Source organism: Miscanthus floridulus, chromosome 5 (assembly GCF_019320115.1).
Source record: "Miscanthus floridulus cultivar M001 chromosome 5, ASM1932011v1, whole genome shotgun sequence".
Lineage (NCBI taxonomy): Eukaryota > Viridiplantae > Streptophyta > Magnoliopsida > Poales > Poaceae > Miscanthus > Miscanthus floridulus.
The window spans coordinates 34,327,504-34,353,742 of NC_089584.1; the positions used below are offsets into that span (position 1 = coordinate 34,327,504).

General features: G+C 45.6%; 1 protein-coding gene, 1 long non-coding RNA gene and 1 pseudogene across 2 annotated transcripts; 1 reads left to right on the forward strand and 2 right to left on the reverse strand.

The window, feature by feature from the left end:
• Positions 1 to 12,979: 12,979 nt before the first annotated feature.
• LOC136451929 (uncharacterized) lies at positions 12,980 to 13,814 on the reverse strand. The gene is made up of 2 exons (XR_010758678.1): positions 13,397 to 13,814; positions 12,980 to 13,315 (listed from the first exon to the last, which is right to left on the reverse strand). It is a non-coding gene; the product is annotated as an uncharacterized lncRNA (long non-coding RNA).
• A 443-nt stretch (positions 13,815 to 14,257) lies between these two features.
• LOC136451178 (disease resistance protein Pik-2-like) lies at positions 14,258 to 19,496 on the forward strand (annotated as a pseudogene).
• A 482-nt stretch (positions 19,497 to 19,978) lies between these two features.
• Positions 19,979 to 22,718, reverse strand: LOC136449814 (cysteine proteinase inhibitor 12-like). Its single transcript, XM_066450012.1, has 4 exons — positions 22,432 to 22,718; positions 22,070 to 22,289; positions 20,520 to 20,665; positions 19,979 to 20,425 (listed from the first exon to the last, which is right to left on the reverse strand). Exons 1-4 carry the CDS (start codon positions 22,639 to 22,641, stop codon positions 20,270 to 20,272), a joined length of 732 nt encoding a protein of 243 aa, XP_066306109.1. The 5' UTR covers positions 22,642 to 22,718; the 3' UTR covers positions 19,979 to 20,269.
• Positions 22,719 to 26,239: the final 3,521 nt, after the last annotated feature.

The window sequence follows — 26,239 nt, forward strand, 5'->3', positions numbered from 1 at the left end:
TATAGCAATTTGAAGTTTAAGCTCTCAACTAGCAACACATTGGAAATACTCATGTCATTGGATATTGCAATTTTACCACTCCCTTGGACCTTGCCTTTGCCATTGTCACCAAATGTGATACAATCATAACCATCATTGTCATTGGTATTGATTGAGTTGAACATTCTTGCATCACCGGTCATGTGTTGAGTGCACCCACTATCAAGAACCCAATGCCTTCCTTAGGCTTTATAATTGACCTACAAAAGAAGATCAATTCTTTTTAGGTACCCAAACTTGCTTGGGTCCTTGAAGGTTAGTTACTAAGCTCTTTGACACCCAAATGGCTTTCTCCTTTGAGCCCATCCATGGTGCACCAATGAACTTAGCCTTCACACCATTTGTACCCTTGGTAAGCACATAGAAAGAATCAAGCTTAATAAAGGATACAGTGGCTTAAGGCTTCTTTTTCATGCACTTTTGCTCTACATGACCAACTTGCTTGTAACTAGTATAAAACCGACCATTGTTCTTCACAAAACTAGTCTTGTGAGGATCAAAGACCGCTTTGCCTTTCTTGAGGGTATATCCCAATCCCTCTTTGTAGAGAGAAGCTCTTTAGATACCCAAGCACATAAGCAAGCGGTCCTCACCACCATAGGCCTTAGCCAATATGTGATTGAGCTCTTTTATCTCCTTTTTGAGTGTCTCATTCTCAACCATTAGTGAGGCATCATAAGTTAAACCATCACTACTAGATGAGCTAGAAGTGGATGTGCTACAAGAAGTGTTAGTGGGAGCAACAATAATAGGCTTATAGAATGATTCATCAATTATATCACAAGTTAAGCCTTTGTCACATGTTACAACATGTTCCTTCTCATTTTGCTCATTAAGTAGAGAGGAATGAGCTTTCTCAAGCTTTTTGTGAGCCTTGCCAAGCTTCTCATGGGCTTCCTCTAGCCTCTCATGAGATGCATTGAGCTCATCCAAGGCTTGCTTAAGGGCTTTTAGTTCCTTACGTAAGCTTTTGCATTCCCTTCTCTTAATGTCAAAATGTTCCTTAGCATCATCTAACATATCAAGTAGTTCATCTTTAGTAGGTTCATCATCATCACTATCACTTTCATTTTCATTTTTGTTATCATGTTCCTTATCACATCATCATCATAAGTTTGTACCTTAGTGGCCTTAGCCATGAAGCATGATGGAGTGTCAAAGAGGGAAGGCTTCTCATTTATAGCAATGCTTGCAAGAGCCTTCTTCTTGATGGTCTTGTCATCATCACTTGAGGAAGCATCACTATTCTAAGTGACCATATATGAACCACCCTTCTTCTTCTTCTTGATGGTCATCTTGTCCTTCTTCTCTTTTTTTCCTTCTTGTTCTTCTTGTCATCATCATCATTGTTGCTATTGTATGGGCATTGAGCAACAAGATGATCCTTGCTTCCACACTTAAAAGGTCCTAATATGGCTAGAGGGGATGAATAGCCTATTTAAAAATCTACAAAGCAACTAGAGCAATTTGATTAGTATAACAAATAGCGAAAATCAAACTTGCTCTAGCTCTACAAGGGTTGTAAGCCACCTATCCAACAATTCTAGATACTATGGTTACTAAACACACAATTTACTAAGTCACTACTCACTAAGAGCTCTCATACTAGCTACACTAAAGAGCTCCACTAGATAAACTTAAGCTACAAAGCAAGCTCTCAATTCTAGTTACACTAAAGAGCTTGCTACAACTAGTTTGTGGGAATGTAAATGAGTAAGTAAGGTGATTGTACCGCTGCGTAGAGGAGTGAACCAATCACAAGATGAATACTAACTCAATCACCAGGAGAATGCCAAAGGGCAAGAGACAACCAATTTTTCTCTTGAGGTTCACGTGCTTGTCGGCACGCTAGTCCCCGTTGTGTCGACCAACACTTGGTAGTTCGGCGGCTAAGAGGTGTTGCACGAACCTCGTCCACACAATTGGACACCATAAAAACCTACCCACAAGTGAGGTAACTCAATGACATGAGCAATCCACTAGAGTTACCTTTTGGCACTACGCTGAGGAAAGCACAAGACCCCTCACAATCACCGGAGATGGCCACGAACAATCACCAACTCATGCCAATCCTCCTCCACTGCTCCAAGCCATCTAGGTGGCGGCAACCACCAAGAGCAACAAGCGAATCCCGCAACAAAACACGAACACCAAGTGCCTCTAGATGCAATCACTCAAGCAATGCACTTGGATTCTCTCCTAATCTCACAAAGATGATGAATTAATGATGGAGATGAGTGGGAGGGCTTTGGCTAAGCTCACAAGGTTGCTATGTTAATACAAATGGCCAAGGGAGTGAGCTTGAGCTGGCCATGGGGCTTAAAGAGAGAGCCCCCATGAATAGAGCTGTTGGTTCTCTATTCTCTAAAAAATCGGGGCAACTGGATGCACCGGTCATATTGACTAGACGCAGGACCCCAGCATTCATTCGTGCGATGCACGCCATGTGGCCCCTGCTTCAAATATTGATCGCTTGATCTCAACGGTCATGAGTGCACTTAAGTTGTGACCGGATGCACTATAGTGTATTTCTAGACACATGACCTAGGCATCCCATCACTTCTAGTAAGGTTCCAGTCATGACCAGACACGCTGCTCGAAGTGATCGGATGCACCATCACTGGCGTCCAATCGTTTCCAGAAAGGTTCCACTTGTGATCGGACGCCTCTGGTCACACCCGACCGGACTCACCCAGCGTCCGATCACTTGCCCACTTCTCTATGCGCTGCCACATCATCATGACCAAATGCTAAACCGTGTTTAGCCAGAGTCTGGTTGCCTATGTCCGGTCAAGAGACCAAGGGCGGCCTTCACTGTGTGCCACTGACCGAACGCTGGCTCAGAGTTCGGTCACTGCGTGACCAGCATCAGGTGCACTCTATGAAACCCTGTGTTTTCTATATAGGGCGCCGGTGAAGTTTTGAACCCTTGCTCCCAAGTGCTAAACACAATGTGTATCACCTTTGTGCATGTGTGTGTTAGCATATTTTCACAAACATTTTCAAGGGTGTTAGCACTCTACTAGATCCTAAATGCATATGCAATGAGTTAGATATCTAGTAGCACTTTGATAACTGCATTTTGATATGAGTTTCATCCCACTTAATAGTATAGCTATCGATCCTAAATGTGATCACACTCACTAAGTGTCTCGATCACTAGAATGAAAAGCTTCTATTAAGTTTCACCTTTGCCTTGAGCTTTTTGTTTTGCTTTCTCCTTTTTCCAAGTTCAAGCATTTGATCATCACCATACCATCACCATCATCATGTCATGATCACCATTGCTTCACCACTTGGAGTAGTGCTACCTATCTCATAATCACTTTGATAAATTAGGTTAGCACTTAGGGTTTTATCAATTCACCAAAACCAAACTAGAGCTTTCAACACTTAAAGCACCTTCTTGATTCTTCCTTGTTCTTGGATGAAGACTTCTTTCTTCTAGCATGGTAGCCCTTCTTCACTATGAACTTGCCAAATCTCTTAACAAAGAGAGCCATCTTTTCATCATCGTCATCATCCCATGAACCATCATTTCACTTGATGTATCTTGCTTAGCCTTGCTCTTGGATGATGAACCATCTTTGAATGCCACACACTTCTTCTCATCCTTCTTTTCATCCTTCTTCTCTTTGTTCTTTTCTTCCTTCTCATCATCATCTCTATAAGCATCATCGGTCATGATATCTCCTAAGATTTGGTTTGGTGTCATTGTGTCCAAACTGGTCCTCACTAGCAAGGTGATCAACATACTAAATCTTGCAGGTAAGAATCTCAAGAATTTATGGGAGAAGTCCTTGTCCTCCATCTTCGCACCAAGTACTTTGAGATCATTGATAAACACTTCCATCCAATGAAACATGTCCAGCACACTCTCATCTTTCTTCATCTTGAAGCTAGCAAATTTCTCCTTGAGAATGTATACCTTTGCTCCCTTTATTGCCTTGGTACCCTCAAATGATTCTTCCACCTTCTTCTAAGCTTCATGAGCTATTTTAATGTTCTTGATTTGCTCAAATATTCCCTCATCAATAGCATCATGAATAGCACTAAGAGCAATGTCATTGTTTTGGAGAAGCACTTCTTTGGCCGCGGTGAGATTCTCTAGATCGGCTATCTCAATTTTGGTCTCCACCACCTTCCACACTCTTCAATTGATTGACTTCATATGAGTGGTCATCTTTGACTTCCAATATGGATAATTTATTCCATCAAATTGGGGTGGCTTCTTGGTGTTGTTGATTTGAGCTATTTTGACACCGAAGGTTGTTAAGCCTCAAACCATGGTGATCATGGCTCTGATACCACTTGAAAGGTCCTAATGGCTAGAGGGGGGGTGAATAGCCTATTAAAAAATTCTACAACAACGCTAAGGCAAGTGATTGGTAAATAAGATGGTGAAGTAAATTTTGCGCTAGCACTACACTTGTGTTGCAAGCCACCTACCCAATTCTAAAATCTATGATCTCTAGTATATCACAACAAGGCTAAGCCACTAATTTACACCTAGGTGAGCAAACTAGCAAGAGAATTACAACTAAGAGCTACACTAACTAGTTTCAACCACCACAAGCTCTACACAAGTAAAGGCACAATGTAATACTAGAGAGTGGTAGAGAGGTATACCGTCATGGCAAGTGATCAATCAATTAATACCAAGGAGACAATCAAGACAATGATTTTTCCTCTGATGTTCACTTGCTTGCCGGCAAGCTAGTCCCCGTTGTGGCGATTCACTCACTTGGAGGTTCACGCACTAATTGGCATCACACGCCAAACCCTCAATAGGGTGCCGCACGACCAATACAAGATGAGGATCCACAAGCCATGCACAATCCACTAGAGTTGTCTTTGGTGCTCCACCGGGGAAGGCACAAGAACCCCTCACAATCACAATGATCGGAGTCGAAGACAATCACCTTTCTCTGCTCGATGATCCACCAATCATTGGGCCATCTAGGTGTTGGCAAACACCAAGAGCAACAAGATCTCCACCAGCCCAAATCGTCCAACTAGTGCCACAAGATGCTATAACACTAAGCAATGCACTAGAGGCTCTCCAATCTCACTCAAGATGATGAAATCAAGTGTGCAAGTGAGTGGACTGGTGTGCTCAGCTCTCAAATGGTGTATGCAGTTGTTAGAAGTGCCAAGAGAGTGGCCAAGGCCGGTCACTAGCTCTATTTATAAGCCCACAAGTAAATAGAGCTGTTACCCCTTTGGAGCAGCTTTCTATGAGGGCACTAGACACGGCAGTGCCTCTCCCAATGGTCACTTTCCAACAGCTAAAAACTAGTTGTTGGGGCACCAGATAGGGTGGCGGTGGCACCACCCCTAGAATGGCGGTGACCAACCAGCCCCCCCCCCCAAAATACCTCTTCTCTAGACTTTTATGGTGGTGCACCGCCATCTAGGTGGCGGTTACTAGCACCCTTCCCCTGCTCTCTGGATAAAAGAGGCAGTGCCACCACCCCATCAATGGCGGTGACCAGGAGGTGCATCGCCTTCTCCATGGTGGTGAACACCGGACGCACCGGTGCCCGCTCCTCCACTGCTGTTCTCGACCAAAGTCTAGGTGGGCACTACCCTAGGGATGGCGGTGCCACTAGATAGGGTGGCGGTGCCTCTAGGGCAACCCGCTACTCTCGGCCTCCTCTGCTGGTCACTGCTATAGGGGTGGCGGTGCACCGAATAGGGCATGGCGGTGCTCTTATGGCAGCACCCTGAGCTCAGCAATGCCTCCTTTTCTTCACCTTTTTCATCACCTTTGCAAATGTGCTAACACTCCAAGTGTTTCACCATCACGTGCAAGTGTGTTAGCATTTTCACAATCATTTTTCAAAGGTCAATCACTTTCTCACCGAATGTGCACTAGGCTTAAAATGCATATGCAAGTTTTCCAACACCTAGTGGTACTAGATGATCGAGTTGTCCGATAAGAGCTCCCCTCTTAATAGTATGACCATCTATCCTAAATGTGATTACACTCGCTAAGTATTTTGATCACCAAACCAAAAAGCTCCTATTAAGTTTCACCTTTGCCTTGAGCTTTTTGTTTTTCTCTTTCTTCTTTTCCAAGTCTAAGCACTTGATCATCATATCCACACCATCATCATGATCTTCACCATTTGCTTCACCACTTGGAATGTGCTACCTATCTCATGATCACTTTAATAAACTAGGTTAGCACTTAGGGTTTCATCAATTCACCAAAACCAAACTAGAGCTTTCACCAAGGGCGACCAATGCTTGGATTTATAGCCCCCATGAGAAAAGAGCCGTTGTACCCCTCACTATAGCTGTCTGCAGGACGACCGGACGCACAGGTCGAATCAACCTAACGCACGGTCCTTATGTCCGATCAATGGATGACCTCCACGTGTCATTGCCTTCAAATTCGCGCCGCCTGATCTCCAACGGTCGAGAGCCTCCCCGCGCGTGTTGATGAAGGACTAGATGCACCGATTAGAGATCAAACGTGCTAGCCCCACGTTAGGTCAATGTAACCGCGCCCGTAGCGAATAGATGACTAGATGCGCTGATCAACTCAGCCTCCCAGCATTAGGTCATTTCTAGAGAGCTTCCTATGCGGCAAAACAATGACCTAATGCATCCGAGGGTGCATGACTGGACGCCTGCTAGCGTCAGGTCTTCACAGCGCACATAACGTCGCCTACGTCACCCTATGTCACTGCTGACCGGACGCACCCTCGACGAATTAGATCACCACTTCGTGCCAGCATCATGTCACACAGCCAAGACTGTGCCTTCACTACTGAGCAAGACCGGACGCGTAGGTCCTGCGTTCGATCACTCATAGTGACACTTTTTCACCTCCATTTCTTCACCGAGTTGATCAGCAACAACTCCAACTTCTTCTCCTTTGCAAATGTGGCAACACCACCAAGTGTACACCACCATGTGCATGTGTGTTAGCATTTTCATAATCATTTTTAAAGGATTAGCCACTCAACTTGCCACGCCACTCGATCCTAGCAATGATGCAAAGTTAGATCACTCGAGTGGCACTAGATGACCGATATGCAAACAAGTTTGCCCCTCTTGATAGTATGGCCATCTATTCTAAACCCAGTCATCAACTTCTCTACACACCTATAACTGGTGAAATAAAATGCCCTAGGTTATACCTTTGCCTTGCACATTCTATTTCATCTCCTCCAATGTCGATGCAACACATGCACCAATATGATCAACAATGATATGATCCACTCCATATCATCACGTGATCATATTGGTTCATCGATCTTGACTTCACTTGCTCTTCACCGTTGCTTTGGTCCATCGGCGCCAAGTTATCACACAACTTGCCCTTCACACTTGCAACCGGTCTGTCGAGCCAAGTCATGTCTTGATCTTCTCCACCTTGATCACATGACTCGATGTCATGTCTCATGTGCAATGAGCTCCTTCATCATCACATGTGTGAGCTTTGCAACATCTCCAAGCTATTTTCACCTCCATGGCATATGTTGTTCACACACATGTACATATGGACTAATTTCCTGTGTATCTCACATTAAACACAATTAGTCCACCTAGGTTGTCACTCAATTACCAAAACCAAACAAGGACCTTTCAGCCATCCATAGGGACCCTGCGGTGTGGGAAGACCCGATAGAGTTCAGGCCAGAGGTGGAGCGGTTGTGTGACGGCAAGGACGAGGGTTGGCTAATGCTACAGTTTGGGATAGGAAAGCCATAGGTGCCTCGGGGAGATGCTCGTGCTGCGGACCATCGACCTCATGCTCGCCACGCTAATCCAGTGCTTCCACTAGGACAGGATTGATGGTGGACGATGACTCAACACTTGAGCAAAGGGGAGTGGGGACTGGGGAGAGAGACGATGGGCTTAGGAGTGAGATGTGAGACAGAGAAATGGAGCAGGGGTTTATTTGCAAAATGGGCAATGGGTCCACCTCCAGTCTCCAAAGCACGTCAGCTCCCGAGGTGCGCGTGGCATGTTTTGGACTGTTGGTGCATGGGACAGATAGATCAAGGACTCAGGTGGTAACATTTTTAGTTGGAGAACTCAGATGGGAAGCCACTAAAAGTTTAAGGATTTGCGGTGCACTTTACTCTATTCTAAACCCAGGGCATTTATTCCAATATTTTGGTTGAGATGATCATGTGTTTATTTGATTGAGATGAGAGAATAGTGTGTTTGGTACTAGTAGAGACAGAGGAGGAGACCATGGAGGATAGTTTCGGATCTGTTAACTACCATCATGTGGGCCCTGCTTGTCAGCCTCCCGTTAACTTGTTCTTCTTTGTTTGTTCGCACTTTTGTTCACAATGAGCCCACCCGCCTAGCCAGAAGAGCCCCCGCCTTGCCCAGAGTAGAATCTCCAGCCACCGCCACTGCTGTCAGCTCGGCCACCCACCTCCTGCTTGTGAGACTTTGGCATTTCACCCATCATCAAAAACTGGTTTCACACTTTTACCATCCCTCAAAGTGGTTTCGCTCGTTTGCCATTATGAAACTGGTGTAACCCGCTGAAATATATTTTGGGTAGTTTGAATTCGTAGAAAACAAAAGAAGACACATCCTTCCACTTCTACCCCTACCTATTGTTATCTTCATCACAATGGATCGAACAACAAAATGGATCAGCCCTCTCCTCCATCCCGAGTGGCATCAGCCGGCACAGGCTTGCCACCACACCGCTCCCCTCCTGTGCCGGCGCTGGCCTTCCCCACGCCGCCCCCTCCCCTGCCGGCATAGGCCTGCCACCACGCCACACTAGGTGCCGTGTCCTGCCTTCGCTCGGCCATCCAGGTGCCACCTCCTGCCTCTGCTTGGCCATCCAAGCGCTGCCACCGCCCCAAGCCATTCAAGCGCCACCGCCGCCCTAGGCCAGGTGCCACCTCCTGCCTTAGCTCCACCCTAGGTCGTGGGCCAGGGCAGCGCCTAGGTTGCCACGCTAGGCCGGCGCATCCCCTAAGCTGGCGTCACCCCCATGGATTGCAGTTGGAGTGATCTAATTCCTTGGTATGCACTCTCTCTCTCTCTTGTATTTGTAGTCCTCGAACATAGTTCAAAACACTGATAGAGTTGTTCGAATAGAATTTTAACTATATTTCTTGCATTCGCTTTATCCAGGCTCGATGTGGAGCCTGAGCTTAGAATAGATACTGTAGCAGACAGTTGTGATGTTGGGTAAATGCAAAGGTTATAGACCATGGATGTGGTGATGTTAGTGGCAATGCATTGGCTATAGAATATTATGGAGGTGTTGAATGGGACAACCTACAGATTGTTGACACAAATGATGAAGAGGGTGAGGGCAGGCAAGAAATAATTGATGAGAATCAATTATTTTGTCTGTTGGGTTTGAGAACCGAGGATGATGAACATCGATCTCAAGAGCAGCAGGCTTCTACAGAGATGGAAAATGGACCTGAAAATAGGAATGCCACTATTAAGGGGGAGATTGACATAGCTGGGGCTGCCATTCCTGTTGATGATCATTGCTAGGGGAGAGAATATTAGTCTATGACCCAAACAACCCTTGTATGGACTTGGTAGTGTGTACCCTAACATGAAAGAATTCAGATTGGCTATGAGGCGGTTTGCAATAAATGAGAAGTTCGAGCTGCACATAATGAAATCTGAGCCACAACTGTACATTAGGGATTGCAATGCAGAAGGTTGCCTGTGGCATATTGTTGGAAGGAGGCAACCTGATGGGGCAACCATTAAGGTGTTTAACTAGTGGCTAACATTTTTCTCCATTTTTTTGTTGCTGATCAATATCTAATTCATTGGTATTTTGTAGGTCACATGTTTGATTTCTCGGCATATATGCTCTTCTAGTGCAAGGAGGAAGACCACCACTCCAACAAGTTGCTGGGTAGCATCAAAGGCTATTCACCACCTTAAGAAGACTCCCAACATGGGCCCTAAAGAATTGCAGAAGAAGCTACAAGAGAAACACAAGTGTGAAATTCACTATGACACAGTGGCGAGGGGAAGGAATATTGCCTTGAGGGAAATATTTGGCAGCTGGGAGGAGAGCTTCCAAATGTTGTTCAGCTGGGGGGCAGAGGTATTGAAGCGATCACCAGGTAGTGTGATTGAAATTGACTTAAAGGAGGTAGATGGCAAGGTTTACTTCCACATATTTTTTGTGCATTAAGTCCTTGCATTGAGGGTTTTTAGAGGGTTGTAGGCCTTATCTGAGCGTAGACTCAACTGCACTTAATGGTAGGTGGAATGGACATTTGGCTACAACTATTGCAATAGATGGTCATAATTGGATGTACCCTCTAGCTTTTGGTTTCATAGATGAGGAAACAATAGATAACTGGACATGGTTCATGACTCAGCTACTCAAAGCAATAGGAAACCTACCACTACTTGCTATTTGCACTGATGCATGCAAAGATTTAGAGAAAGTTGTTAAAGATGTCTTCCCTAATGCTAAGCATAGAGAATGCTTTAGGCATCTAATGCAGAATTTCATAAAAAGATTTGGTGGAGATATTTTTTCAAAAATGTATCCTACAGCAAGGACATATAGGCCTGAAGTTTTCCAATATTTCTTCCATGAAAATTGTGACAGCTTGCCCTGAAGTATTGGAATGGCTTCATAACCACCACAAATTGTTGTGGATGGGATGAGAAGTGCTTTCAATCAAGAAATTAAGTGCGACTATGTTACCAACAATCTTGCAGAGTCTTTTAATAATTGGATTAGAGATTGGAAGGATCTTCGTGTAGTTGAGCTTGCTGACAAAATTAGAGAGATGATAATGGTATTATGGAACAAGAGAAGGTTGATTTCAGAGAAACTTGAGGGTAACATCCTACCTGCTATCCTAACTATACTGAAAGCAAGGACTAGGAGATTAGGAAACCTGACCGTTGTGAAGGTGGGTTGTTTTGCTGTAGAAGTACATGACACTACCAGCATACATAATAGACATGTTGTCAAGTCATCCTTGTATGAATGTACCTGTCTTGAATGGCAGCACACTGGAAAGCCTTGTCGGCATGCTTTGGTCTTGATAACAGCCTAACAAAGTGCTGATGTAAAGTTGGAGGACTTCGTTCATGACTATTACTCTGTGTAGAGGTTCAAAAATGCAAATAAGAGGCTGATAGAACCACTTCTAGATAAGACACAGTGGCCAAAAGTTGATATTCATTTTCCTGTTGGGGCACCACTAGATAAAAAAGGTGTTGGAAGGTACAGAAAACTGAGAATTAAAGGTTGTTTGGAAGGAGGCAGTGGTGGCAAAACCAAGAAGGTTGCCAAAGAGGCTGCAAATGAAGTTGACAAAGATGCTGAATTGGAGGTCGTTGAGGCTGCTAAAGGTAAGAGGCAACTGATTAGAGGGGAAAGAAAATACAAGAGATGTGGAGAATTAGGACATGGAGAAACTAGTTACAAGTGCAGACTTAATGGGACTAAGAAACCACCAAAAAGGAAGGCTAGGCCAAATACTACTAAGTATGGCCAAAATGCTAAGGTCCCTACAAAGAGGACAAAAAAGCATGTTTCTGGAGAGCCTGAGAATGAATGTGGACAAGTCCCACCAGTCACAAAGTCCCACCAGAACAAGGGAAACAGCGCTGCAGGATAGTCCTAATAGGTTGACACGAAGGTACAAGTGTCCAATATTTTGTTATTCATTTATATGTCCAATATTTTGTTTCATTAATTACAAACTTTTTTCAAATGTCAGACAACTTTCGCTTCTGATGAAGGAAGAAACAAGTGCTCAGCCAATGCATAGTCTGATGGGAGAATGCACAAGTGCTCAGCCAATGCACAGTCTGATGGGAGAAGGCACAAGTGCTCAGCCAATACATAGTCTGATGGGAGAAGACACAAGTACTCCCAGCAAGACCCAGGGAAAAACAACGAAGAAGACAATTGCAAAGAAGCTGGTGCCAAGGAAAAGGAAGACCACCTGAAAAATATGACCAACTTGAAGAGAATCAATTTGTCAGGTTGCCCTAATGTCACCCAGGAGGCTGTTGCCATTTACCAGCATCGCTGGGAACTCGAGTACTAAGGGAGCTAAACCTCCAGAAGAAAAATAAACTTGGCTGCGTGCTTCTGTTTGCAGCTAAATCTGTTAGGGTCATCGTAAACTTTGATTTCACATTTGAAACTTTTGTCGTCTTGTGCAACCAAAGTATGTGGTATCGTACTTGACAATGTCGGTCCTGTTGCTGCTTATGTTCGCAGCTCCTCTGAGCTGCTGTGCTGCTTTTGTTTTCCGGTTTATATTTCTGGAGCATAAGGTGCTGGACTGCTTGTTCTGTTTGCCAAAAGATGCAAAAGTGTAGCCCAGAATTTGCATCTATGAACCTGTGACTGCTCATAGAAATGCTCCTCAAATGGTGTCATGCTCTTGGATCTATGCCTGATTGCTGAGAATGGACCTTAGCTTATAGAACTGCTTGTTCTGATTAGCTTATTACCTGATTGCTGAGAATGGACCTTAGCCATTACCTGTCGTTGAAATGCTCCTCAAATGGTGTCATGCTCTAGGATCTATGCCTATCCATCAGGCTGCCGTCAGGTAATGGATCCTATGACGATGAGCAGTGCCTAATCATGACAAGCGAGCGACCAGAAAGCTCTTGGCTTAGCTAGCTACTAGCTGGTACAAGTAGTAATCTCTGTGATCCTCGGAGCAAGCAAAGCATAGAAAAGCTCCATGATCAAGGGACCTTATATTTGAACTTCTACCATGTATGGAGATATCATGTATGTCATTCTCATATGTGTTGACTCCTTAAGTGTTGAAATGTGTTGAAATTCTATTAAAATTCAGTCAAAACTCTGTCAAAATTCTGTCAAAATTTTTCATAAAATGCTGTCTAAAATTCTGTTCAAATTCTATAGAAAATTGGTCACAAAAGACACATGACACATGACACAGTATATGATACAAGTCACTAATGAGTACTTCCATTCATTTATTTCAGCACACAAGTGCTACAAGTACAGAAAGCACACTCATCATCCACTCTTAACAATTCCATACAAATTGGTCACTAGTAGAAGTGCACAAACTAATATCAATTATTTCAGCAAGAACATAATCTCTCTAGCTATTCCTGTCAGGTCCTTGAACTGCTCTGGTTGCCCACCATCTCCCTTGGACTGTTCTTCTGGTTGTGACATCTTAGTGCTCTGAAAAACAGGCTGATAAGAGGGTGGCACATGCTTGTTATCAACTAGCCATTGCTCATAGTCCTCCTGCCACTTCCAAAAGTCACATCCACCACCATCCATCTGTCACCAATGCAAAGAAAATTCAATTGTCTGAACAATACAACACATGAATTACAAACAAAATAGAACAAATCATAGAACCGTTCGAGTTGGACAGATGTAGAACATGCGCCCATAGTTCTCCTCAGTCTTTGCCATCAATGCCTTGACAATGCGGCATTTGCATTTGTCGCAGTGGACAAGAGGGAGAAGGACTCTACTCCCAGCCCTATGGATGGCCCCCGTCGAACTGCTACTCCCATCCATTTGGGCGGCGTCGAAGTGGAGCGGTGCTGGCTAGGAGGGGCTATAGCCTACGGCTTAAGCTGACGCCTGCAGTGGAGGGGGAGGCATGGGGGGCGAGCCTGCACCAGCAGGGGAGGAGAAGGCGTGGGGGTAGGCCTGTGTCGGCAAAGGAGGGGGTGGCGTGGGGGAAGGCCAGCACCGGCACGGGAGGAGAGCGGTGTGGGGGCATGCCTGTGCTGGCAGGGGAGGGGGCGGCGTGGGGGAAGGCCAGCGTCGGCACGGGAGGGGAGCGCCGTGGTGGCAGGCCAGCGTCGGCATTGGAGGGGAGCGGCGGCGTGGGGGCAGGCCTGCACCGGCACCGGCAAGGGAGGGGGCATCGTTGGGGAAGGTTAGCGTCGGCACGAGAGGGGAGCGGCGTGGTGGCAGGCCTGTGCCGGCAGGGGAGGGGCGGCATGGGGAAGGCCAGTGTCGGCACGGGAGGGGAGCGGCGTGGTGGCAGGCTTGTGCCGGCTGATGTCGCTGGTGATGGAGGAGGAGAGGGCCAATCCGTTTTGTTGTTCCATCCGTTTTGATGAAGATAACAGGTAGGGGTAGAAGTGGAAAGATATGGGGTTTTTTTTTAATTCAAACTATCTAAAATATATTTCAGCGAGTTACACTAGTTTTATAACAGTAAACGAGTGAAACCTATGATAAAAGTTTGAAACCAGTTGTGAAACCCGTTTTTGATGAAATGCCAAAGTCTCCCCGCTTGCCTCGGCTGCCCCCGTTCGACGGCGCGCTCCGCCCGTCGCGGCCGCCTCCGCCCGGCTACCTGCCTACACTCGCTAGGCCGCTACCGACCGGCAGCGCCGGCGCGTCTCCTCATGCCCTGCCCGCTCCCGCCCAGCGGCGCGCCTCCACACGCCCCTCCCGCTCCCGCCGGGTGGCGCACCTCCGCGCGCCCCGCGGCTGCCCCTGCCTGGAAGGCGAGAATGGCGTCGATCGGGGACGAACTCGTCCTCTCCTTTGTGAGGAACAGGGACGCCCCGAATCTCACTGGAACATTCCATGGAGCCCTAATGTCGCTGCGCCAGCGGCTGCGAGCCCGGGGGCAGCCGCCAGGGGAGGAGCCTCTCCTCATCCCATATGACTGAAACAGATCACTAACTCGTTTGATGTGCATGCTTTCTGTCAACTGTTGCTTATTGTTCCTCCTAATTAATCTGTCTGTACGTTTATGCGAATGTGATACCAAAATGTTACATTCTAGATCAGTTTCTTCTTGGTTGTGGAACCAAACATTTTATGCATATGGAACCAGGAACCAGACGCAAGCTTAGCTTAAAGCATTTTTATTTTGAGCGTTAATCTGACAGCTAGCTATATGTGAATTGTGATGACATCATTCTTAGCGTCTGTGATCGATATTTCCCCAGCCCTTTGCAATTGCATATCTAGGTACATGAGAACAAGTTATTATTAAATAGTTATCACTGGAATGCCTGCTAAAAAGTAAATGGCTAATTGAATTTGTTTTGTAGATAAGAACATGGATGAAACAAGTCAGGGAGGTGGCTTATGATGCGGAGGACTGCATTGACACCTTCTGGCACCACCACAGCCACCGATGTTGCAACCACAACCTCATTGCGGGCTGGCTACGCAAGATAATCCGGCCAGGCCACTGAAGACGTTGAGAGCTATGCACAACCTGGCCATCGAGATCCGAGACCTCAAAGCCCGTGCGTTGAAGGTGAGCGAGCGGAGGCTGAGGTACAAGGTGGAAGCATCATTTGGAGGTGCAAGCGATGCATATGCACCTGGCCGTTCTTCTCCCGACTGTGATGATCTAGATCGCTGGCTGCCTGCACTCAACATTGATGAATCCTGGCTTGTGGGAGTGAGTGAGAAGACCAACTCGTTCATCGAGCTCCTGGACGATGGTAACTTGGCTTGTCTCAGAGTTGTCCCCATTGTTGGTTCCCGTGGCCTGGGCAAGACAACTCTTGCTATGAACGTTTATAACACCCCAGCAGTGAAAGGAATCCAGACTCGGGCTTTCCTAGCAGTGTCCCAGCATTATGATCTTCGCATACTACTAGAATCTTTACTGAGGCAGCTCATACAAATACCATTGGGAGTGGGAAATCTGAGCAGCTCTGAGGAAGAAACCATCGAGGATCCCCCTCAAAGGAATTGAGACCTGGAACATATCCCAACTCATTGGAAGGTGCATAACACATTTGGAGGATAAAAGGTACTTTATGTTCCTTTGGTAATATCATGAAATACAAGTTTCAAGGACACGTTTATTATCTTAGGTAGTGTTTGATTGGAGAGTGAGGTGGCATAGGATGGCACAATCCCTAATGCGATGGCTCCATCTCACTTTAAGACATAGGGCTCACTAACATTCTCACGTCCCAAGTTGCCAAGATGACTGCATTCTAGAAAATGTTTAGGATTAGTTCATCCAACATCTATAAGAATACTCACACTTATGAGCAATTTCATCCCTTTTTATATGTCAACCAAACACATGAAAAAATTGAATGGGATGATCCCATCCAATCTCACCCCATGAACCAAATACACTCTTAGTTCTACCTCCACTTAAAAATAGAAAAAGTTGGGACTAATTTTGTTTCGCAGATAAAAGACTTCCAATCTTCCTTTCTTTGTTCCACCAAATATCTATGAAAGGACCAGGAGCATCCTAATGTTTGAAGGCCTAAAAGGGGAGTGGTGAATTGGGTCTCTAAAAATTCGGACCTAGGTTTTCTTGATCTAGAGTAGAAAAACTGCCATACGTCTAATGAGAGGCCCCCAACCCTAATGGGCCTAGCAAGGCCCAAAGGAGGGCGCTGGCCGGTCTCAACCGGTAACAGCGCACCCCAGGGGGGTTGCGTGCACCAGGAGGAGGGCCGCCGACGCCCTCGCTGCCTCCTTCACCCAGAAGAGATTAGATATTAAACTAGGAGAATTACTATGTTAAGAGTTTGGTTTGTTTAGGAAAGGAGAATCCAATCTATAAGGATATCTCCCGTAGTTGCTTGGAACACAAGTCCTATAGGGACTATAAATATAGGGAGGATGTAATCAATCTAATCTAAGCAAGAGTAGAGCAATTGCTCCTTCCCCTATCCCTCTCCTCTCTCCTTGCCGCCGCCCTCCCTCTCCCTGCGCCGTCCCCCTCTCCCACGCCGCTAACCCTAAGCCGCCACCCCCCTGCACCATAGCCGCCACCCCTTCCCCCTAGGAGGACCCTTACAAAAACTTAAACTAACTAGTATGATGTGCACTTAGATTTTCTAGTTTGCTCTACTTAACTGAGGTATACTACTTGAAAATTGCTGCAGTCATCTTTTTAGATGAAGTCAAATCATTCAGTAATCTTTTACAGTTTTACTTGCTATTTGTTTGCTTGTTTGATAAGCATCATTTTTCATCCATAGGTACTTCATTGTTCTGGATGACTTGTGGAGTCCAAAGGATTGGGCGCACTTGAAGGTGGCTTTTCCTGAAAATGACAAACAAAGTAGAATATTAATTACTACTTGTGATTCCAACGTTGCAGAAAGTTGCTGCTCTGGTCCCCACGATATTGTTTACAGCATGGAGCCTCTACCCTTTGAAGAATCTAAGAAGCTATTTTATAAGAGAGTATTCAAGTCGGACACATGTCCTCCACAATATCAAGATTTGGAGGTAATCTCTGACGGCATATTGAAAAAATACAGTGGTTTGCCACTAGCCATAGTTTGCATTGGAGGAATGCTAGCTCGAACGAAAAATAAGACAAGATCAGAGTGGGAAAAGTTGTGTGATAGATTGGGTTCAGGGTTAGAAATAAATCCAACTATAGGAGGAATGAGAAGGATACTCTCTCTTGGCTACCATGATTTGCCCTACTATTTGAAGGCTTGCTTCTTGTATCTTAGTGTATTCCCTGAAGACTACGAGATCAAGAGAGGACCCCTGGTTAGACGATGGGCAGCTGAAGGTTTCATCAGTGGAATGCACGAATCAAATCTAGAGGAGGTTGCAGCAAAGTGTCTCGATGAATTCGTGAGTCGAAGCATTGTTACACCAACCCGTATTGCTAGCACTGGCTTGGTCAGGTGCTGTAAGGTTCATGACATAATGCTGGAAGTGATCACCTCGAAGTCTATCCAAGAGAACTTCATTTCGTTCATGGGGAGTAGACAATACAGCACAACGGGGCACGATAATATCAGGCGACTTTCAATAATCCATGCAGATGGCAGTGGCAATGATAAAGAGCAAGATGAAGATGACCCGAACATTAACTTTTCTCACACCCGTTCACTGTTAATTCTGCGCTGCAGCAAGAAACCAATGCCCATCACCTTTGCTCACTTAAAACTGTTAAGGGTTTTAGACCTTGAAGGTTGTCAGTGGCTTGCTGAAGATTTAAAGGAAATATGTAAACTGACTCTGCTAAGGTATCTAAGCCTTAGAAGAACAAATGTAGGACTGCCCAAGCTAGTTGGAAGACTGAAGGAGCTGGTAACACTGGATGTAAGGGAGACATACATTAGGGACTTACCTGAATCCATCACTTGGCTGGGAAATCTGAAACATCTACTTGGTGGCTGGTATAGGCACTACACAAAGATGAGCTGAGTCAAGCTTTTTGAACCATACAAAGCTCTTAGGATACCGCATGGCTTGAAGAACATGAAATGCATTCAAAAGATTGCCCATGTAGACATTGGACCAGCTCCACGAGCATGATGCAGGAAGTGGGTGTGTTGTCCCAATTGACCAAGCTTTGTGCTATAAACCATGAGCATGGAGGAGAAAAATGGGAACCTTTTGCTGCCTCGCTGAACATGCTGCAGAAGTCCATCTGGCACCTGTCTATCATCCACTGGCGCAACAGGGATATCGGACTTGAAGTCTTCCTGGAGTTAACATCACCCCCCATCTTCCTTGAAACATTGTACTTGTGGGGAAGACTAAGTGTCCTGCCTCTATGGATTTCATCCCTTAGCTACTTAATTGAACTATGCCTTCGAGAGAATTTTCTTGATGGGGAATTGCTGGGCCAACTGGAGAAGCTTCCAAGTCTTGTATCTCTCAAACTCTACCACGAATCATTCATGGGAACACACCTCTGCTTTGAGAAAAAAACTATTTCCCAGGCTCAAGAAGCTGATTATAGACAATGCACCAAACCTTGATGAGCTCAGATTTGACGGAGGTGCCCCTAATCTTGAGAGCCTCACGCTGGCTTTTGAGAGAGAGCCTGCAAATGGTATTTTTGGCATTGAGAACCTCCCAAAACTCATGGAGGTTGAGTTCTTCGGTGAAACTATTTTTGATTCCCTAGTGCAGGGAATGACAGCTGAGGCCAAGATACATCCAAACAGACCAAGAGTTTATAGAGAAGATTGAGCTGTCCAGGGAAACTCCAAATAATCCAGTCGACATAATCGACCCGATGTATGTTGACAATATATACATTTCTTTCTGTGGCCTCTTAGATTGTTTCTCTATATTCTTTGCTCAAAAAACTGGACGACAATCGTATACTTACTATTGCTGACTTATCTTACTAGCCATGGACCAACGAAAAGGTATGGGTATAGTATATAAAACTATAATGTCCTCAGGCTTTTGCTGTTAGTTGGTTTCTTTTGTTAGTATGCTCAGTACATCTTTTATCCTCGTCACTTGATGTTTGATTTTTTAGGAGTCCAAATGCTAGTTGCCGCAACTGATTCTTTTGTTAGTATGCTCAGTACATCTTTTATCCTCGTCACTTGATGTTTGATTTTTTAGGAGTCCAAATGCTAGTTGCCGCAACTGATTCTTTTGTGAGATTGTTCTTTGACATACTACCATTCGACTGCCTAAATATTCTTGTAGGGTTTTGCTCTGAACTGTTATTGTTCTGTCTCGGGCGCAGGCGCTGATGGGTAATGGTGCACTTGGTGGATGTGACTGAGGACCATTAAGTTGACATCAAATCGCTGCACCCATACGCCTGCGAAAAAATGTCATTTAGCACCTGGACTATTTATTACCAGCCATGCATCTCTGTTGGTTTGTTATGCGGTTACCTTTTTCATTTGGAGATTGTTATACAGTTCCTAATACCATGTAATAAGGTAGTCGGATGCTGCTGCCGCCTATTCGGCCGAACCAATGCCTCTGATTGATTATATATCGTGCTTGTACCAGGATGCAGTTGTTTTTTTTTTTCCTATACCTGTTGTCATGTGTATCTGTAATCCTATGAACCATGCGAACTGTTACTATTCTATATGTGAATACGTAATTGTCTTGTTCCTGGAGCTGGCATGATCACACACTAGAAAACCACCAGTACGCGGGAGAATACTTCGAAGATTGTATCTGATACTGACATTGGCAGCTTAAGCTAACTTGGCATACACTGCTCGCAAGCAACCAAAAGGCAAAGTGTAGTGGCATAATATATATCCACATACGATCCATCATATTAAACAATACAATACGAACAGTTAGCTTCCGAAATTCACAAGTTTCAAAGTCTATTATAACGGCAACAGCAACAGCAGGTACCACTTGTCTTGCAACGAGTTGGAACAGCACCGGGCTGCCTGCTGCATTCGGAAGCCAAGCCACCAGCAACGACCATCGACCATACACGATATCCAGATAAAACCGGAGTGGCCACGTTTTCTCCTTATTTTATGTAACACGAACTACATTACTACAGCTCTCAGTTACGTCAGTTCACTGGCTGCTCGACTCATCATGCTCCGCCGGCTGATGCTGGTTTAGTACAAAAGCCCCTTCCAGGCTCTTATGGACCTCGGCTTTGATCTTCTCCTCCTTGCTGCCTCTCTTCAGTTTCATCAGAATGTCAAATTTTGCGAAGTCCTCCGCAACCTAATCATAGAAGTGGCATCAAACAAAACTTTAAGCAATAACTGGAAAGGTTTGAAAAAAACTCGAGTTTAAGAACCAATTTGCAGCAACTAACCTGTGCCTTGGCACGAACGATCTCAAGAAGTTCATAGGGAAATAGGGAGTTGGACCTCTCTTGGATAGATTTCACAGCATGGTGTGCAGCATCTTTGACCACAGGATCCTCTACAGGAACCTCACGCCAACCAGGCTCATGTCCACCTGCAGTATCCCCAATTAAATGCCAATTATAGAAGTTTTAAAAAATATATATGCAACATAATCTCCAGCATTTTAGTATGTCATGGGCTAGGTTCTAGCATGCATGCCACAATCAACATACTGAAACAAAAGGACTGCAACTTTAACATGATCAAAAGGCCAAGTACCACTTCATAATTAAAATTTACATCCTATGAACATCAGAACATCAACACTGTGACTAGGGCTGAAGTTAAGGTGGGGCACATTTGCGATTTATCAGCTTTCATGACCAGTGATCAACTGAATGTACATCCAGTATCAAAATTAAACACCAAATAAAACTAGAAATAACTAAGTAATCAAATATATCAACATCCATGGTCCCTATATGCAACTAGGCAAAGCAGTGTATGTGGGATCAATGCTCACCATTTGGCAGTGGTTTGACTCAGTTGTAGTGCTATAAACTTTGTGCGGGAGGAGTCCATTTCATTTCCCAGAACCATGTGTACAAGCAGACCAAGCTGTCTTGCCTAGCCTAGCTATCAAGTTATCTTGTGTAAGTAACTGAACTGATAGAGTTGTAAACCCCAAACTTCCAAGTCGTAACTCTTCTGCACAATGTGACTTAAACCCTGTTACCCTTGAGGCTTCAGACAGTTAAAACTCGGCCCAAATCCCATAACTACTGGTAGTGCTTACGAACGCACACATCTGATTGCAACCTAGGTCTTCCTGAATATGGTTTCAAACCCCTCCAGCAAGAGTTCAGACCTGCTATGTGCTTGAAGGAAACTTATCATGGTTTCCCCATTCAGCAAGGATGACTGACCTATGCCAATCAGTTTTTAAGTGAATCAGCTATTGACCTAAACTCTAAGAAGATACATCGGATGCTATCATGCTAATGCTGTTTCCCTTCTTGTTTCACAATGGTTACCCCATCACAACTTTCCACAATTTATCGAAATAATTTTAATTTGAAATAATGAAGATTCCACCGGTCACTATTGTCATATTTACTCTATTTAGACGGCCTGTTCGTTGGTCGGTTTCTAGGCTAATAAGCCCAGCTGGTGCTGGTTTGTTGTGAGAGGAAAACATTGTTGGCTGGCTGATAAGCCCTGGCTGAAACCAACAAACGAACACACTGAGAATCCAATGGGATCTATAATTCAATCCCACTCGCCATTCCAAACTAGATGGGCACCTACCCTCTTACTACTCCTGAGGATCTGTTTCCTCCATCCAAAGCACAATGATGGCCCAGGTCGAACAATCAGCACTGAGGCATCTCTACAAACACTTTGCACAGACCACACAGGCCCCAGCCCTTGTACTCGCTATGCAGTTACAGTTAGAGGACAGGAGTCATCAACAGTAGTAGCAATGTCTCATCAGTTCATAAGCGGGAGCGCGAACCTTTCTTGGCGCCGAGGTCGGCGTTGGTGAAGGTGGTGGCCTCCCCTTTGTGGCTGAATTCCTGGAGCTCCTTGAAGTTGAGCCATGGCTTGACCCAGACCTTGGCCTCGTAGAGCTTCTTCTTCCCCGCCTCGATGGCCTCGACCGTGAGGTGATGCAGCGTGCCGGCCACCACCTGCTCCTTGGCCTCCACCACGCGCACGAACTCCAGCAGCGCGTTCTGCAACCACGCACATAGATGGAGTAGTACATCAATAAAACCCCAAATCAGGATAGGACCCCACATCCCCATGGCACGAATCAAGCAAATCGAGCACACGAAGGGGACGAGAGGAACCCGGAAGGCGAGGGAGGCCACTGACCTCGCGCTTGTTGTGCTCGTCGACGGCGAAGCGGCCGAGCCCGTCGGATTCGGCGCTGTTGGCGGCGGCGGGGTTGTCCTTCACGCCGCCGAGGACGTGGCCGGCCATGGCTGCTCCGATCGCGAGGGACGCGGAACCGAGGAGCACCAGGAGGAGCAGGAAGCGGATCGGAGGGGGAGCGGCGGCGAGTCGAGTCGCGGCAACGCGCATGCTCTGGTGGTGGAGTACGGCGAAGTCTGGCGGTTGCTTTGCTTCGTGGGGGGTTTTGCTTTTGCACTTGCGCAGGCAACGGGCAGTGGAAGAAGGGGAACGGCCGAACGGGGCTAGTCGGCTGGGGTGGGGTCAGGCCGTCAGCGCCTCAGCCCTCAGGGGCGGTTGCGGGACACGTGCAGGGACGCGTGGAGGCTACGGCGCGCGGAGACGCATGGGCAACGGCGGTTGCTTAGGATGTAAGCGACGCATCAATCTTGGGTTGAGTTGGGCTTTCCTGGGTTGGGACGGAAGCCGAGAAATAGAGAGAGACGGCCCAATGGCATTTAGTAGTCCGCATCCTGACTGACGGGAAGAACTTCTAGTGCGAGCCCGTAGTGCAGTAGGACTGAAGGCTGTGGCTGTAAGACCGAAACGCACTGCGGGCCTTAAATCTTACTCACGCTCTATGATTTGGGCCGTATTGAACCATCGTCGCCCGATCGATGAGTGAGAATCATCGTCTGACACCCTGTTGGCTTGAGCATGCTTATCCGTTAGTACAATGTTTTTATCTAACAACGAAACAGCGTTAGCCGACTAAGCAAACATGTCGCGACTCGGCAGCATCCGTCCTATCGACCGGGCCGAATTTTTTACTATTTAATTTTTTTTTCGAAAATTTCTCACAAATAGACTCCTGACGAAAAGAATTTCGAAAATAGACCATTGGCTCGGCGCCAGAGTGACTGGCGTCGAGCTTCTGGGCACGGGAAAATGGCCTGCCAGGGGGCTCGGCGCCAGAATGACTGGCGCCGAGCCACCTGCATTTAACCCAGTCCACACTTCTTCCCCGAGCGTTCTTTCTCTTCTTTCTCCTTCCTCTCGGGTTTTTCTCTCCCCACTTCACCCTACCTCACGAATCGACATATTGGACCTTGAAAACCTTGATTTGATCCATAGATCTTCGAGAGCAAGGTATACTCGCTCATCTCCTTGTTTTTTTTTCGAATCGATTCGGTACATATTAGTCGGATTTTTTAACCTAAGAATCGTCATCACTTAGGGTTTCATTGTATCCCTCAATATATGTATTATTCAACCGTAGGTTGATTCCAAGGCATGGAAAAAGCTAGCAAACCAAGCCGCATGTAGTTATGTTATGGGTTCATTGTTGTGGATGAAATGAGAAACCCTAGGTTTAGGGTATAATGTTAACTGCTTTTGGTTCTTAGAACAAAATTGGCTGTATTGTAGTTATGGTTCTCATTGATATTTTTTTGTGATGTTTTATTTATGTTTGTTAAATTACATCCGTTTTGTTAGATGCGAGAAATGTTTCGGGAGAAGTTTTGGCGAAAACGGGGTCGTCCTCGAGAATTATACCCCGACACGTCTAGCAAAGATGCCCCCGTCTCTTCTGACCTTCCTGTCCCTAACTGTGACTGTGGTTTCCCGGCCCATGTTTTTCAATCGAAACATCCAGACACAGCCGCGCGTTGCTTCTATACATGTAGTCGGTTTAATGTAAGAAATTGTTTGTACTATCCTTTTCTTTATTTGTTTAAGTATGGTACTAATATTTTGTTGGAATCTCGTTGTGTAGGACCATGAGAGGTGTTTTTTCTTTCAGTGGATCAATGGTGTAGACAAGTTTGATCCTAGGTACCTCTTTTTTGACGATTGGTTTAGAGGGAAACATCCACATGAGCACTTTAAGCGATGGGTTCCACCCCCCTAACCCTCCGACAATGACGGCTAAGGAGAAGCACCTAGCCGTAATTAGACGACTCGAGGAACCTCCTATGTGCAATTGCGGAGATCAAGCTGTGATAAACCCTGAGAATATGTTGGAATTTGTGTGTCCAAACAAGCATGACGTCAGTGCAAAGTGTATGTGTTAAAATCTTAAGCTATATGTGTTCATGTACTAATGTCTTATTATTTAGGTGTATTCAATGGCGAAGTGTCGTTTCAAGGAGTGGTTGTATGGTCCTAAGAACCAATAGTCGGAAGAACCGCGGAGGGTTAAGGAAAAGAAGAAAGAACGGGTAATCTACAAAGCACCTCCTGTCATGTGCGAATGTGGTATAAAATCCAACTATGGCCTAGTCTCTTCAGAGCTTGGAATAGGCCATTATTGCGGCCATATGATTGAGTATGATGAGGTTCGTTATTTTTCTGGTAAACATGAAATCGTATGCAGTTGGGAATGTTATGATGGTCAAGCTAAGTTCTTGGATAAACTGAAGAAGAGGCAACTAATTGCACGGAAGAGGGGATATGGACCTGACTACGTCAACCTATTCGTTAAACATCACAAAAAAAAGATGCGTGAGTTTGCTAGACAACGCGATATTTGTAACCCGATCGATGTTGGGCTTAACAAATGGGGATTGGAGAGGCGGATGACGTTAGAGGAGGAGAGGGCAAGGAATGAGGCAAGGGAGGAGACAAGAGTACAGATGCAGGTCTTGAATGAGCATGTTGCTACATTATATGCTAGTGAGTGCTTGAAAACCTTTTTTCGTTGTCTGGTTTTAAATGTAATATAATCGCGTTGCTAACTGATTGCATTTTATACATGAAGGGATTGGTTGCAGCGGGGAACATGCTGCAGAAGTGGCTCGTGCAAGGTATGAGGAGAAGAAGTTAGATGGCCATAGATCACGAGCTGATCGCACCGTTCAATCACCGATTGTGTTGTGTGATGACAAAGACGAGGATGAGGACGACACTGGCAGACTGAGTGAGCTCATTGCTCTAGCAGAGGCGGGCATACAGGCGCAGGAGGCTAAGGATGACATTGGCAGACTGAGCGAGCTCATCTCTCTAGCAGAGGCGGGCATTTAGGCGTAGGAGGCTGACGATGACACTAGCAGACTGAGCGAGCTCATCGCTCTAGCAGAGGTGGGCTTACAGGCAGAGGAGGATGACGATGCGTTCTTCACTCAGGCCGCAACGGCTGCAGATGAAGTAGAGGCCGCTTACTACAAGCGACAGGTAGGTCAGAGCAACGCAGTTGAGCCTAGCCACAGCAATAGGGTTGTAGTAGAGGACTGGTACTCGGATGATGAGTTGCTTACTTAGTACGTTTCAAACTGAGGATTTGGAAGTGCATTTGCCCCTATGTCTACTGTCGGCACGTAGTTGAAGTATTAATATGTTGTGTAATGTGGCATAGTATCGAACTTTTTATTATGTGGTTGTTTTCATTATCAATGGTCTTAATATTTCGCTTAATGATACGGACGTATTTAAATTTGAACACGTGCTGTAAAAAACACTTAACGACGTACGACATTATAGAAATCAACACACGAAACACATTAAATGGCATGTGACTACATGTACCGAACCTGGGTACAGAGTTTTCTTTGACTAAACCTAACATGCCTTAGGTAATTAAACCATGCCTTAGGTAATTTAACCTAACATGCCTTAGGTAATTAAACCTGGGTACATGTGAAAAAGATAAAGTTATCCTAGTAGTGTGGCCACATAGCAAATTGTGTTGCACCTTCTCCATAGTAGCCTCCCGTTGTTGGTGGTGGTGGTGGCGGGGGTGACGGGGGAGGCCCCTTCTTCTTGTGGTTAGGGCAGGTGCAATATGGATCAT